The 16,169-nt window shown below is 44.0% G+C and overlaps 1 protein-coding gene across 5 annotated transcripts in view; it reads right to left on the bottom strand.

Moving 5' to 3' along the window:
* The window catches only part of col14a1a (collagen, type XIV, alpha 1a), a 107,525-nt gene that overhangs the window by 21,996 nt on the left and 69,360 nt on the right, over positions 1 to 16,169 (bottom strand). For all 5 annotated transcript variants that reach the window (XM_061819066.1, XM_061819065.1, XM_061819067.1 and 2 more), the window contains 9 exons: positions 12,480 to 12,623; positions 11,871 to 12,035; positions 11,750 to 11,788; positions 11,532 to 11,670; positions 10,232 to 10,374; positions 8,310 to 8,419; positions 5,499 to 5,657; positions 3,986 to 4,063; positions 2,927 to 3,013 (listed from right to left, as the gene is read on the bottom strand). In XM_061819066.1, coding sequence (XP_061675050.1) covers positions 2,927 to 3,013; positions 3,986 to 4,063; positions 5,499 to 5,657; positions 8,310 to 8,419; positions 10,232 to 10,374; positions 11,532 to 11,670; positions 11,750 to 11,788; positions 11,871 to 12,035; positions 12,480 to 12,623 — 1,064 coding nt within the window. The remainder of the gene's footprint in view (positions 1 to 2,926; positions 3,014 to 3,985; positions 4,064 to 5,498; positions 5,658 to 8,309; positions 8,420 to 10,231; positions 10,375 to 11,531; positions 11,671 to 11,749; positions 11,789 to 11,870; positions 12,036 to 12,479; positions 12,624 to 16,169) is intronic.

The following is a 16,169-nucleotide window of genomic DNA, read 5'->3' as shown; positions in this document are numbered from 1 at the left end:
AGAACAGTACACAAGCACAAGTACAATCATTCCACTTCCAAGTACTCCTCTGCCAACATATGAGTACATTTGTAATTGCTAGCATTTAAAAAAAAAAAAAAAAAATCAGTGCAGTATGCGATTTCAATTTTACAAGAATTGTTACATCAGGCAACTTTAATGGCTCATTTCTGCGACACGAGCAATGAACGCAGTAGCCGTGGGTCCCGAGTTTAATTCCGAACACGATCTAGTTTCCGCTGCGCGTTCTCAATAAGTCAGCAAAAATGTCCTTTTAATGCTCTTCCGATTGAATTGTGTCCACAAATGACGGACGGCTCGGGCCAACAAACTGTCGGCACGCCGTAGCTCCGGCTTGTCCAAGAAGCTATAAATTCCTCTTCTTGGAAGACATGACTTACTTCCTTTTGTAAAAAAAAAATGTTTTTTAAAAAACCCTTCCAACTGTAGATTTATATCAGTCCTACAACATGTTTTGACATCAACACAATCTTGACAAGAGTGCATGTAAACAGTGTGTGAATGATATTTGGATTTATGTGAGTGGCAAGCGAGGTGCGTCTTCATTTTTGCAGAGTCATTTCAGAAAAATAAATAGAATATATTTCTTAATTCCTTGATTTGGATGAACGATTTGTGAAGAATTAAGATTCAAACTGGATTATCGATGGGCTTTCAATGGTCAAATATGGATGTTAATTTAATATGAAGAAGGTGAAAATGGTTACATTTTGAAGTGTTGGGTTTTTTTGGGAACAAAGTTTGCTGTGAGCATTTAATGCTTCAATCCACTTCATTGTGCTGCTCCTTCTGGTGTGCCTGACCTGGCCACCAGGAGTCAGTACAGTATAAATCATTTGTGCAGAAACAAAAGAAGAATAGTACATACTTCATCGACTATGTGACCTCAGAGAATATTTGCCTGTTATTATATCATCGGTTGATCCAAGAGTTGTTTTTAGTTTTCAGTCACTTCCAAAACCGATGTTTTTGCTAACTGTTAGCATGTCACACAACTCTTGCATAGAGATTTAGCATTAAGCTAACTGACTTAAAGCACATTCTATTTTTTCCACGCTACCAATTTGCGCACTTAGTTATCAAATTTGCACTGACGAACTCCAATCTTGTAACCATCTCAAACAAGCGTTTAAAAAGGAAATAAAAGATGTATTTATCATGTTATGAGTAAAGTAAAGCCTCGGTTCTCGAACGTCCCCCGTTTTCGAACAAATCAGTTTCCGAACGACTATTTTGAGGTTTTTTTGCTTCTGTTTTCGAAGGAAAATCGGTACTCAAATGGCCACGTACTGCACGCGCCGCCCGGAAATGACAATGCGCGCGGCGCAACCAGCCACTCACCACTTTTGTTATTCTGTGTAACGCAGCCTCTTGTACACAGACGTGTCCCGGTAGTGACTGTTGTTTTTCCTTTTTATCGAGGACCACCGCCGTATTTACCTCCAATCATGGCTCCAAAGAAGGCAAGTTGCTTGTTTAAAGTTATTCTGCACTTTCGTTCATGAAAAAAGTATACAAGGCTGGGCGCCGAGTCGCTACAGATACGGCGTTGCACTCCCAGCCTAGCGTACTCTACCACTAAAGCATACATTTTAAGCAAAAAAATAAATAAATTTCTTAAATTATTTTGTTATTTAAAGTATTTCAACGATACATGTATTTCTGTGTAGTTTATTATCAGGAAAAGCTTAAAAAAATGCTTTAAAAATCTTCATTTTTTAGGCTTGGAACGCATTATTTCTTTTCCCATTCATTGTAATGGGAAAAATCAATTCGGTTTTTCGAACAAATCACTTCTCAAAGTGTTTTCTGGAACAGATTGTGTTCGAGAACCGAGGCATCGCCGCACGTGGCGGACACACATTACAGCACGGTGCCAAGGTGCGCCGTTGGAGCACCGATAAGATTTACCCCATCGTGGCATTCACGAGCCGCCACGTTCCGCAGTTACAACGTGATTTAAGTAGTCCATTCAAAGCTTCGGGGCAAAACAAACACGGTGTAAAGGAGGCATAAAGTAAACGGGAAAAAGAAAGCGTCAGTGGTGGGACGAAGAGGATGTAAAAGAAAATAATGAGACGGCCGCAAAGAAAGCATCGCAGCGGCGGCTAGTCGGAGAAACAAAGCGGAAGGAAAATTCACACGCAAAAAGAGGCAAGGCGAGGATAACCAAACAGTAGAAATTGCGCATTAACATATATATTGGATGTTTGTTGCTGGACTGCAGTATTGTCGCACTACAGGCTTCTTAAGTGAGCCGTAATTAAAGAAAATTAGAAAGACGGCGCCGCGCGGACGCGGATTCCTCAAATGAAAAAGCGGCCCCGACTTGGCCGCACGCGGACGAAAACTGCGGCGCTTCGGAATTGGCCGTGATGAACGGAATCGGCATTTAATTGCTCTCGCCGACCAGGTGGCGCCAACACAATGATTGGTAGCTCGGAGAGTCGGCGAGCCAATCCCGGGAAACGCAGCGCATATGGCCGATAAACACAGAAATTGAAACATTGAAAAATGAGAATCATGACAAGAACAAGTTTCGGGCCATAAGCGACTTCATGTGTTAACTTAGAACGTCTGCTCTTGAATTCGCTTAAATTATATCAAATTCATCAACGTTCACAAGCCGAACCATTGCAAAACTGAAAGGAAATGCAAAGTCTTGTATAGATCGTAATAGAGCACAATTCCAGTTTCTATCGTTTATATTAGATATGCAAATAAGCCAAGAGCTGCTGGGAATTTATGATCCAAGAACGAATGCGCAGAGCAAAAAAAAAAATAAATGAATAAGAATGGAAACGTAGAAATGAGGGCCCCGAAGACAAAGAACAAATCAAAGCTGATCCGCAAAACCTTTTCAGTCCAACTTAGATCCGCATGACAGAAAACAACAGCGACTCACGGGAGGTCCGGAAGGTCCCGGTGGTCCTTTGCTGTCTTGGGCGCAGGCGCAGGCGTGAGGCATGGACGGGCACTCCTCCTCGACTCGCTGCAACATCCACACGCCCACATCAAGATATCGCCCGCATATACGACGTATCATACCGGGAAAAACACGTTTATTTCTCAGGATTGCATTTCTGTATCAGTTGTTTTGTTTTTTTTTGTTTTTTTTTTTAAATATTTCTTCATGTTAAAGTTATTAGCCTAAAAACGTCAATGCTAGGCCAGAATCGAGTGTCCTCAATTAAGCTTTTGTAGATGAGTGCGACCTGGTGATCAGCTCAGACGTAATCCATCCATTTTCTTCGCCGCTTATCCTCACGAGGGTCACAGAGCCTATCCCAGCTGTCAACGGGCAGGAGGCGGGGTACACCCTGACCTGGTCGCCAGCCAATCGCAGGGCACATCGAGAACAAACAGCCACACCCACAATTACACCTTGGGGCAATTTAGAGTGTCCAATTAATGTTGCATGTTTTTGGGATGTGGGAGGAAACCGGAGTGCCCACCCGGAGGATACCCACGCAGGCACGGGGAGAACCTGCAAACTCCACACAGGCGGGTCTGGCATTGAACCCGGGACCTCAGAAATGTGAGCCCAACGCTTTACCAGCTGTCTGCTCAGACGTAAAGAAAAAAAAATGCTTTTTATCCACCGCGTTAGTTTTTTCTTCTTCTGATATAGATATGTATATATATGATGACACTACCTTGCATAATGTGCGAGTTTGATTGCTCTATTGGATTGTGCAACTGTCGCGAGCGTACATGAGGGCATAATGGAAACGGGTACACCATACAGCGCATCCTCTCGGTAATTCGATTTTCCAAAGGAAATTAGCGCGGGTGCCGTCGGACGCCGGCGCGGCTTCGCCTGCCCCCGTCGCCGTTTAAGCTGATTCAGAGTCATTTGGATCCGATTTTATTGTGGTCATTGTGGTTTTACACACTCAGCTCGACTATTGCGGCTCGGATCAGCCAGTGACGCCCACCATGTGACTGGAGTGTGTGCGCTCACCAAAGCCGGCAGTTCGCAGCACTTGTCCCTGCTCGCCCAGGACGTGCTGCAGATGATATCGAACATCTGCAGCTGGAACTGCAAACAAACACATGGTCAGGCGTTAATGCCCTCAGAGACTTCCGGTGTGATGGCCGTCACCTAACGTGAGCAAAGGGGACAGCTGAGGGTGACGGTCTGAGCGCTCCCCCGTGCTGAAAAGTCTCCTTGTGATGAACGCGCATGCGTTACTAAGAGGGGAACTCTCATACGTAGAATACGGTTTTTGGGAAATCACTCGGTCTCATAGTTCTCCTTCTACACATAGAGCGAGCTAACATATGTTATAGCCTAACCGTAGCCCTAACCTAACTTTAAAACAAAAGTTGATTAAAAAAAAAAAAAAAGAAAAAGATATACACGTATATGTACGTTGGCTGTTTTCGTCTTTCTGAGACGTCCATCGCGAACATGAGCACTCGGCGACAAGTTGTCGAATGACGCGTTGAAGCGCGGGTGGGGATGTTTCAGACTGGCCGGAAGCTTACAAAATATACACGCACGTGTATTAATATACGCGCGTTAATCACAAGGAAACTTTTCAGCACCGGGGAGCGCTCAGACCGTCACACCGGACTGTGATTTGTTAAGTCGCGGGTGTCAAACTCGAGGCGCGAGGGCCAGAACCGGCCCACCACATGATTTAATGTGGCCCGCAAAGGTAACTCATGGGTAACGACTTCCCCGATTCTGGTGAAAATCTGTACCAAAATTCCAAATTGTCAAAAGTTATGTTGCACTTTTTGTTAGCAAAGTACTTTCTAGGGTTAGTTATCAATCAAATTATCATTTATATGTAATATTTGATGATCAGGGAGATGGTAACTACAACGGGGCCACCAACAGTAATGGGCTTGTACCTCTGGGTGACACTTTGACATACATGAAGAAATTTTGTTACGTTCACAAATATACAAGCATTTTTTTTTTTTTGGCGCTGGTTTTAGTACAGTTTTTCAAAGGGACATGCTAGCAGACTTATGGATTTAAGTGTGTCTCGGGAGGGCCTGCTGCTTCATCAAGTGTGAAATTAAGCAACCAAATAAGGCTTTAGACACATAACTGCTCATTTCCGGTAAATGTGTCTGGATTTTGCAGCTGGCAGACCAAAGGAAAGCACGACCAGATCAAAGCCACCAGGTAAGCAGAGCTGCAGTGTTTCCTGGCATACACTCAAAGGTTCTGCTGTGTTGTCAACGCACAATACGAGATGTGGAGATCGTCTCCTTATGAATCGCGTTGCAGGCTCCTCATAAAACACTGCCACCAAGAGCGAAAATGTGACGTGCATTCTGGACTCGGTTCTGCTGATCTGGAGGGAGTCCCAAACCCCGCAGAAGTTTTTGCGGATGCTTTCACGCTATAACTTGCTCGTCGTTGTCAGATTATCGTTACAAACACGTCGACTTTGACTGTCACGTCTTGTCAGAGGAAGTCAACCTGCAAGCGGGTCACTGTAGGACGCCGCACTGACCGGAGCAGAACTGTCCCGTCTGCCTCGAGACCGCAGCGTGCGGCCCAGGATCTCCACGCCATCCGTGGTGATGTTCCCGGCCGCTCCGATGGCTTTTTCCCCGACGAGGGCGCAGTCCAACACCAGCGTCACTGCCGTCTTACTGATGGTCACGTGCAGCTGGACAGAGACCGCCGTTCGATATATGAGGACAGTACGAAGAAAAATAATGCAACCGCCCAGCAAAATCTTAATTTTTGCGGGCTTTTTCACATATTTGACAGATGAAATGCGGATTTGATAACAACAAATTGTTTTCGCTGGCTTGATATTTGGTTATTAGTCATGTTGGTCCTGATCACATCAGCCACACGACTGCGGCGTGAAAATAAAGAAATGTGACAAAATAAAAGAGTAAATCGGGATAGAAACAAAATGAATAAAAGAAAAGCAAAAAAATGTTTGCCCCAAACATCAGCGGCGGCTCCTTTGTTTTCGTCTGACTTATCATTTTCCAGACATGCGACAAATTGCTTTTGCTTCTTCTGCTGAGAGTGACGCATTATCAGTCATATTTCACATATTATTTAAGGGCGGCAATGGGCAAAATGTATTAACTCTGTTGTACAGAGAGAGCGAGAATCCATAACGCAGAGTTATCAAGTGATTGTTATCGGCGGAGAGCGCAAACGCAGCTAAACAGATACCAAAGAGGGGATGGGGTGGGGGGGGGTGGATAAATGTCATCTGGGCAAAAAGCTACAGAGTGTATGTGATATAAGTTTCTTTTTGAAATATATGCAGTTTATTGTGAAAACTTTTTGTTTGTTTGTTTTGTTTGGTTCTTTTCAGGGTTGACGTCACGCCAGAACAAAATGATGTTGCTCAAGGACTTTACAAGCAAATCAATACAATATTTATTTGGATGGCAACGCATCCCACATCCCAAAAACATGACTTCATCGGAGACTCTAAATTGCCCCTAGGTGTGATTGTGAGTGCGACTGTTTGTCTCCATGTGCCCTGCGATTGGCTGACGACCAGTCCAGGGTGTACCCTGCCTCCTCCCTGTTGACAGCTGGGATCGGCTCCGGCACTCCCCGCGACCCTCGTGAGGATAAGCGGCTAAGAAGAACGATGGATGGACATTGATTTGGAATTTTCAGGAGCACATCTAATTTGGACTTTTTCCAAATGTTTTAGTGCACATCACACAGAGGAGTCACTCAATTTGTGTCCACAAAGCTCAATTCCTCACAGATGAGCCATCCATCCATCCATCCATTTTCTTTGACACTTATCCTCACAAGGGTCGCGGGGAGTGCTGGAGCCTGTCCCAGCTGTCAACGGGCAGGAGGAGGCGGGGTACACCCTGAACTGGTTGCGAGCCAATCGCAGGGCACATGGAGACAGACAACGGTCGCACTCACAATCACACCTTGGGGCAATTTAGAGTGTCCAATTAATGTCGCGTGTTTTGGGGATGTGGGAGGAAACGGGAGTGCCCGGAGAAAACTCACGCAGGCACAGGGAGAACATGCAAACTTTGCACTGGCGGGGCCAGGATCAAACCCGGGTCCTCGGAACTGTGAGGCCAAAAAATCAAATGTCATAACAAAAACAAATGCACACGAGGAAAACAAAACAAAACAAAACAAAACAACAACAAACCTTCAATGGCAAATTACTCCAACACAATTGAGCCTTTAGGATCCGTTTTGCGAAACCCGATTATCATGTATTTCAAGCGTGAATGGTTTCAGCTTGAGGTTACACGTTTCAGCGTTTTATAGGGCGCTCGTGGCGACGTGCTGTCATGACTTTCCTAAATTTCTTCAACTTGCGTGACGAAAGTGTGCCGTCACTTGCAGTTCTTCGCTTGCCTAAATCCTCCCACTTCACTCATTGCCTAAAGCTAAAAAAAAAAAAAAAAACAACAACAAAAACAAGATGCGTCATCTCGCATCCAAGCCCTTGCAAAAAACGCAGGCGAAGCGTTCGTTAGATTCGAGTTGTAACGTTGCATAATTGAACTAATATCGAGCTCGGAAGAGCAACTAGTGAAATACGGCAAACTGAGGCCGAGTCACGGACCAAAAAAGTCCCGATTTTTTCCTGCAAATCTCATTTGACTTGCTGATGTTGTCCTTGATGTGGACGAAGCATCAGGTTGGCGAACGTCCATTTTGCAATACCAAGCAGCCACTAATAATTGTTCTTTTTCTGACGATGAACATTAAAGATGATCATCACTAAGACCTTACTATCGCTATTAAATATCGTCACTGACTGTTAAATGAAGAGTCCGCGAGGAAAATATAATAACGCTGCAGTGCCTGGCTCACTTTATTTATTGATTGATCGTTGGAAAAGTTAAGGGCATACAGTACTACACAACAACCTCTATTATACCGATTATATTTGTTGTATGTGTAGCGTTGCAGAGATAGAACCACCATCTATACCGCACAATTTCATCTTTTCATACGTCATCGTTATTGTATGTTTTGGTGAGACAACTACTAAAGGTACATTTGACAATTCACTTTTCACCGGGTGCATCGTTTTTTACATTTTTTGAATCCATCCACATTTTCTTTACTTTCACCCCGCCTCTATTTTTTTTCCTCTATGTGTTTTGTTTGTAATGCATCTGAATATACATTGAGGGTTAACTCTTTGCTGGTGCTGTTAAAAAGACACTCTGAAATATCAAATATGAATAATGCGATGAAAGTTTCTCCTTTTTAATAGATACTTAAAAAAGATTTTTTTTTTTTTTTAATAAAACCCCCATTGATGAGTCGCCTAAAGTGGAAATCCAGAACTAACCTTGTGGAAACTGCCATGGAAAACTTTTTTGATCTGAGTTCCTTCGAAGGTGACAGTCTGAAAGTCTCCTTTGTAGTCGTAGTTGAAGAACGTCAAACTCTTCCCGGAGTCTTGAGGAGAGCAGTACGGGTGAAGATGAAACCATAATAATAATAATAATAATATTACAAACACATGCATGTATTAAAAGGGGATTTTTTTTTTTTATGAAGATAAATTGCTATTGTTGAGAAAAACCATTTAAAATTTGGGGGGAGAGCATCTGTTATTGTTCTGCAAATATAAAAAAATATTGCTTCGTCACCCTGTGCCAGGGAATTATGTTTAATTTGTGTAGTCTATGCAGATGATGCGCACAATTATATTTAGCAGTGTCTCCAGATGGCGACAGTTCAATTGAGGTGTTGGGTCACCGTCTCGAGCAGATAAATAACCGGATGAGCCAACATTTTCTTCAGCCAAAACTGAGAGAATAGTTTTTGCCAATGAAGAAAAGAGAGAGGAGAGCTTCTCGGAAATATCTGGAGTCGCCATCTTTAAAAACCAAAGACCAAGTCCGAACCCTTGGTGTTCTGATCGATTCCTATGGAAGTAAATATGTGCCACCAGGATTGGAATTAAAAATGCCACTGAAATTTGTTCTGTTGTAAAACTCACATTGCTATTTCATTTTCCATAGCTGCATTTCACTTGAACATTTCAATGTTAACAAATTCGCCATCGAAAAAAAATAAATAAATAAATTCAACCTTTAAAATTCAAATGCAATATTTTCAGTTTCCTGAGATTCAACTGGCTGCAATTCGCTGTCTGAAATTCAGTGTAAAGAAGGCGGGGTTACTTCGGGTCAGAACCCAACACCTGGCCAATCCAGCCAGTTGAATTGAAAATATTGCATTTCAATTTTAACTACAATTTTCTGTCTGAAATTCAACCGGCTGGATCGAGGATGTGGGAGGAAACGGGAGTGCCCACCCGGAGAAAACCCACGCAGGCACGGGGAGCACATGCAAACTCCACCCGTGCGTGGCCGAGATCGAACCCGTGTCCTCAGAACTGTGAGGCCAATGCTTTGCCGGCTGATCCACCGTGCTCCCCTCCAAATAAACTAACAATGATTTGCTTGTAAAATCCTTGAGCAACATCATTTTAGTAAATCATGTGTGACGACTTCCTTGATTCTTGTGAAAATCTTTACCAAAATTCCAAATTGTCAAAAGTTATAAATAAATAAAAACGAGATATTGCACTTTTTGTTCGCAAAGTATTTTATACAAGAAATTGAAGAACAGTTGAAAAATGACTTAAAAAGTAGTTAGCCATGAAATTGTCGGCGGATCAGCTGGTAAAACGTTGGCCTCACAGTTCTGAGGACTTGGGTTCGATCCCGGCCCCGTCTGTGTGGCGTTTGCATGTTCTCCCCCTTCCTGAGTGGGTTTTCTCCGGGTGGGCACTCCCGTTTCCTCCCACATCCCAAAAACATGCAACGTTAATTGGAGACTTTAAATTGCCCCAAGGTGTGATTGCGTGTGCGGATGTTTGTCTCGAAGTGGCCTGCGATTGGCTGGCGACCAGTTCAGGGTGTGCCCCGCCTCTTGCCCGTTGACAGCTGGGATAGGCTCCAGCGTTCCCCGCGACCCTCGTGAGGATAAGCGGTGAAGAAAATGGATGGATGGATTTTTAATTCAAATCCTGGCGGCACATATTTACTCCCATAGATTCGGACCTTTGTCAAACGAAACGCTGCCGAATGAGTTCATTTCACGTCTGTGTCCTAATCAGAGGAATTTCTCCGGCCTCACTTGCTAAAAACCGCAACACCACGCAGGATTTTTCACAAGGTGCGGAAACGCCAAAAGTCAGCGCAAATTGGCAGATTGAGATGCGGACAAGACAAAGAAGGGAGGTTGAAATCAACCCACAGTCCAAGATGAGTCCCACCAAGGGCTTGTTGTCCTTATCGAGGATTTCCCACAATGCAAAGGGCTCGTGTGGAGTCTCGGGAAGAAGGCGGAACATCACGGAGATGGTGTAGTCAGACGGCAAACCTTCAGGGTGGAGGAACCTGCACAAAAACACACACGCTCGTTCAGAAAACACATAAAACGGGTTAACTGTGCCCCGAAGGCGCGTACCCACGAGGCGTCTTTCCCGAGTCTCTTTGCCGCTCGGCTGAGAGCTTTTCCGAAGCGTTTTGGCTGCCTCCAAACTGTCTCGGAGTGGCACCTTCTTTTCATCAGAGAATCAAACTTTTTTTTTTTTTTTTTTTTTCGACGGGGGTTGGGGGCGCCTCTGAGCAGTTGAAGTTCAAAGGATTTCAGCTTCTACTTTTCAGCACTCTTGTCAATGTCGCTTTGGAGAAACGGCAACGCTCCGAGTTAAGGAGGCTAAATTTAAAGCTGGCTGACGAAAAGCGCCGACAACACCGCAGACGGAAGACTTTGGGTCACGCTTGAACACTTCTGCTACATTTTTATCGCGTCTAGTTTAATTTATTCTACTGTAACTACACGCGTCTTTGCTTTAGCTTTGTTTACTTTTAAAATTGACATCTACACTTTTCAAATTTGTCAATTTTTTTAAGAGTTACAATCGTCGTGCGGAAGATTTCTTGACTAATATGACTATTGTATTTTCACTTGTATTACATATTTTCCAAAACAGACGCTAGGATCATGTTCTATTCCAATTAGCACAATATTTTCACATTATGGAATGCTAATATCAAAAACAGGTATTTGTATACGTAATTCATTCAGAATATTTGCACAGTGTTTGCACAAAAAGCCAAAATAAGTCTTTTAAAAGTGAATCTTAATAAATAATAGGTCATCTTTTTATGTCTGCATCTCAAACTGGTCTAAGAGACAAACCTGGTCCACTTCGACTCTTCACGTCTGATTGGTCAATACAACAGGAAGTGAACCTGAACCACTTCCTGATGGTTAGTATTCATTTACTTGTATGCATAAGGAAAAAAACGGACTTTGTTTGGAGGATGAAAATACCTTTGCCATTTTAGTATGTCTACATTTTTTGGGGAGGGGGATGGGGCAAAGTTTAACAAGTCTAATTCATATCAATCCTGACTATAACCAGATTTTTTTTTCCAACTACAGAGGACAGACGGGAATGGCGGCAAACTTCAAATTTGGGAGTTTGGGAAATGTATTGGTCCAAAGCAGAAGTGCTCCTTTTTCAATTTTGACCCCCCCCACTCACTTGGTGGGCTGCGACACCAGAGCATCCCGATGCAGCCTATAACAGGGGAAGCTGTTGAACGAGCCCGGCTCCAGAGAAACTCCGGATATGGTGCTGTACTCCTTCTCCGCCAGACCAAACTTGTCCATCATGTGAAAACCTGCAGGGTGACAAATCCTCATCACAGCCGAAACTCCCTCCCTCCCGACGACCCACGTGAACGTTTTGAACCCTCTCACCTGCCACGCTGCCCCCACTCATCAGAATTGACGGACAAGCTGAATGTCAGACACGAGCGAGTTACTCAGATCCTTATACTTTACCGTACTTGCGTTATGTTTTGAATACGGGCCCACTTACTGGCAGTGGCTGCCTCGCAGACGAAGGTAATGAGGTGCTCCTCGATTTTCTTCACCGCATCCAAATCGTCCACGAAGAAGACGTGCCTGTCGCCGGGCTTGCTGGCGATGTTGACGAGTTCGCCGTAATCTGCATCCGCAAAGCCGATTGCAAAGATGATGTACCCTGGGAACGACGTTCCATAAATCAGATTGATGCGTTTCTCACCATGCTGAAGGTTCATAATAAGCTTCTGGAGACGCCATACATGACTGAAATGTCAACAGAACCACGGCCGTGCAAAGGGTTGTCTACGTAATTTGGATTCTGACTTGTTGTGGATAGAAACACGCAACCAGCACAAAAATCCAGAAAATGCAGCTCATGTCACTCATTTCAAGCAAACACTCGTTTTTTTTTTTGGGTGGGGGAAAAAAAAAAAAAAAAAGTTTTGTTTACTGTGACTTCCGCTGTTAAAAATGCCCGAGAACTGTTGCATGAGTCAAGTTAAAAAAAACGAAAATGTTTCTACAGCTTTTTGCATCTATCTTCTCATGATTGTAATATTGCCATACATCAATTAGCACGTAATCATTTACTGCGATTACTGATGCTGAACAGACGACAAACCTTCCATCTGCATTTCCTTGGACACTTTATTGACGTCGTCCTGCGAACGGCCGTCAGTGAGGACGACCAGAACTTTGGGTACCCCCCTCCTGGCTCCGGCATCAGAGTTGAAAATGGACTCCTTCACATGCTTGATGGCTCGACCTGATTAAAAACAAAAACAGTGACAAAAATGTCCATTCCACCACGCGCATCCGTATTGGCGTACCTGACTTACGTGACTAAATCATGGCTGCGCAGTCAAGTCAACACTTGTTAAAGGGGAAATTCTGATGGTTTGGATTAACAATGTATCCAATAGGTCATGTAATATGTACTGTATCTTGAAAATATGATGTTAATCGTCTCTCATTTAATAGTGTTCTGATGGGATTTTTATCGACAATTCCCAATTTTCAGGGGCGCGGCCATTTTGGCGAGTCACATGACCTACGTGCGCGGATGTAATGTATTACGTGTCGCACCAAAGGCTCGATTACGATGGGAAACAATTATGGCCAGCGCTGAGGGACGGTGTGACGGTCTGAGCGCTCCCCTGTGCTGAAAAGTCTCCTTGTGATTAACGCGCATGCGTTAATAACAGGGGAACTCTGGGTACGTAGCCGACGCTTACTGGGAAATCCCCCGCTCTCAGTCCTCCTCCACCTTTTCCACCTAGAGGGAGCTAACATACGTTATATCCTCACCCTAATCTTAAAACAAATGTTGCTAAAAAGATGTACACATTCGCTGTGTTCGTCTTTCTGAGACGTCCATAGTGTACGCGTGAATTTTGACTAACGCCCCCTTTGTTTAAACCAGAAAAATGCGACGAGGCAGTTGTATTGCGTTTCTGACGATTTACTCTCACGCACATCAACACAACGCAAACACGATAAAACGGCTAACACAATGTAGGCGTTCAAGAACAGAGTAGTTGAGTCACAACGGCGAATAGTCACCAGTGTTGAACGAGTGTTCCCAAACAAGCAAATGTTCGTCCCAGCGGGTATTCCAATTTAGCGAAAGTTCCAGCCGGTCCAAAAACGAAAGGCAGCCTGCGTCCGCGTAGTTAGTGTTCCAAGCAGCGTAGCTTCCCATAGCAGCAGTGAAAAGAAGCCTCCTTCTCCGTCGTTCTTGTCCTTATATAGGCACTCCTCGAAACATTAGCGAACATGAACACTCGGCGACAAGTTGTCGAATGCCACACGTTGAAGCATGGATAGGGGACGTTTCAGACTGGCCGGAAGTTTACAAAATATACGCGCATGCGCGTTAATCACAAGAAGACTTTTCGGCACCGGGAGCGCTCAGACCATCACTCCGGCAACCGGAGCTTGCTCGTCAGACTCCGCGTTATTCCCGTCTGAAGAACCATCCGAAAATTCTACATAATTTACAGCCACAGGTTCAAATCATATTCCTCCGTCTTCCCGATACTACTATTTCTTCATCAGATGATGATAAATCCGAGAAATCAGCGCTGGCCATAATTGTGTAGGAACGTAACCGAGCCTCAGTTTGAGCACACATCTGCGCACGTAGGTCATGTGACTCGCCAAAATGGCGGCGCCCCTGAAAATTCGTAACTGTCGATAAAAATCATTTCAAAACACCATTAAATGAGAGAGGATTAACATCACATTTTCAAGATACAGTAAATATGACATGACCTATTGGATACATTGTTAATAAAAAAAAAAAAAACGGAATTTCCCTTTAATAACTGCTGTTGGTTCCACAGCATTCTAGAACATTATATAAGGCGACTAAAACATTCGATCGTTGTGCTTGAATCGCCCCGCCACTGTAATGTCGTCAAATCAAAAAATTTCCATTCGGTGCACACAAATGAAATATACTATGAAGGCCAAAACTTATGCACGTAAATGAGAACGCCACAAAACTCTGCAGGCCAGCCAAGCTAAGGGCAGCATCTCCATTAGCATTTAGAATAAGCGCATTTAAATGAGCTCCCAATGTTTACAGATAAGGCCGAGCGGGACACAGAAATGTCACAAAGGTCGAAAGTTGATGAACTGTGGAGGAAAAAAAAAAAAAAAAAGTTGAATCGCCGTAAACTTTCACGGATTAAATCCGTCAATAAGATGCATGCGGGCATGTTGGATAGGTTAAAAGACCCTCCCATTAGACAAAACATAAAAACTGTATACATGAGGTGATGCCAAAAGGCAATTTCTCAACCATGTGGGATTTGCGCTTATAAATATTTGATGTGGTTTTTGTTACCCGACAACTGGCTAACCTCTGAAAGGAAGCATTGTGAATGCCCACATATGTGTAAGACAAAAAGCTCTTTTGTTTGTTATTGTTCTTCATTGTCAATGTGGTACCCATAAAGTGTCGCTTAATGGCAAGCGACGCTGATCATTAATCTGTCCTTCGAGCCCTGATTGATCGCTTCATTATCGCCCGCTCACGATACGTCGGAGCCGCTCACTTATCCATTCAGATTAGTATTTGTAGTTTGCGGCGCTGCACTTGACCTTTTTATAATGACGCGGACAATCGCCATCGTTTATCCTCACAAGTGCGCCTGTCAATTAAGATTTGATTTCCTCATCCTTTCCGTTTTCTCCGGCTTGTCCGGGTTATTTGTGGCGGCAGAGCTGGAATGGACTCATTCCAACACAAGCACAATTATTCTTTTGTGGGTTTTTATTTTTTTTTAGGCTCCAAAAGCTGTAACAGAGACATCCACCAACTTGTATTATAATCTTCTTCTTCTTTTTCCTTCGGCTTGTCCCGTTAGGGGTCGCCACGGCGTGTCATCTTTTTCCATCTAAGCTCCATCTCGTGCATCTTCCTCTGTAACACCCACAGTCCTCATGTCCTCCCTCACAACATCCATCAACCTTTTTCTTTGGTCTTCCTCTCCCTCTCTTCCCTGGTAGCTCCATCCTTACCATTCTCTTACCAATTTCCTCACTCTCTGGCCTCTGGACATGTCCAAACCATCAAGACGTCGGCCGATGGGCGACGTCGGTCATCGTCACAAAATGTCGCCAGCGACCCAGCCTCCAAAGTCCACCGGACAAGCGTGGGAGTGTCAAGAGGAAAAGCTCCTCCGATATCATGAAGCTCGCTGGCGGCTTTTGCATTTACTCTGTTTTCCCACCACGTGCACTCACAAGGTTAAAAGGAGCACCGGCCTTGAGAATAATCCAAAGCGATCGGGCTGTCATTTCATTGGTGGGGATGAGGGCAGAGCAAAAGGAGAAATAAACTAATGTGTTTGATCTGCGAAAACACTCCAATAACAAGCGATTCGCTGGGTACGATAATGACCGATCACGTCCAGAACCGTTCACATGAGTGAATACACGTGCAATCACTTCAGAAGACTGACTGGGCCAAAATTAAATTCACGATTTGGACATTTCCCTCGTTGCACCTTGCAAAAGAAAAGCAGATTGAAAGAGGAAGAAGGAAAACAAAAGCAATTTCTCCTCTGAGAGCTTCCGAAGCATCAGGAGGAGAAGATTTTCTCCAGCATTAGATGTACCGCGAAAAATAACAATAACAATAACAATAATCATTGTCTCGTGGAGAAAACAGGGCACAGCGGTGACATAGCAAAAAAAAAAAAAAAAATCTGCTGAAATTATGAAAGGGAAACTCAAGTCGGTGGCGGAGAGGCCTACGGCGACATTTCCGGCAAGATTGTCTGCGTTTGACATGTGACGGCAA

The sequence above is a fragment of the Syngnathoides biaculeatus genome, chromosome 5 (genome assembly GCF_019802595.1).
Source record: "Syngnathoides biaculeatus isolate LvHL_M chromosome 5, ASM1980259v1, whole genome shotgun sequence".
Taxonomy (NCBI): domain Eukaryota; kingdom Metazoa; phylum Chordata; class Actinopteri; order Syngnathiformes; family Syngnathidae; genus Syngnathoides; species Syngnathoides biaculeatus.
The sequence above is the reverse complement of the archived record's forward strand: the minus strand, read 5'-3'. Positions and strand labels throughout refer to the sequence as shown.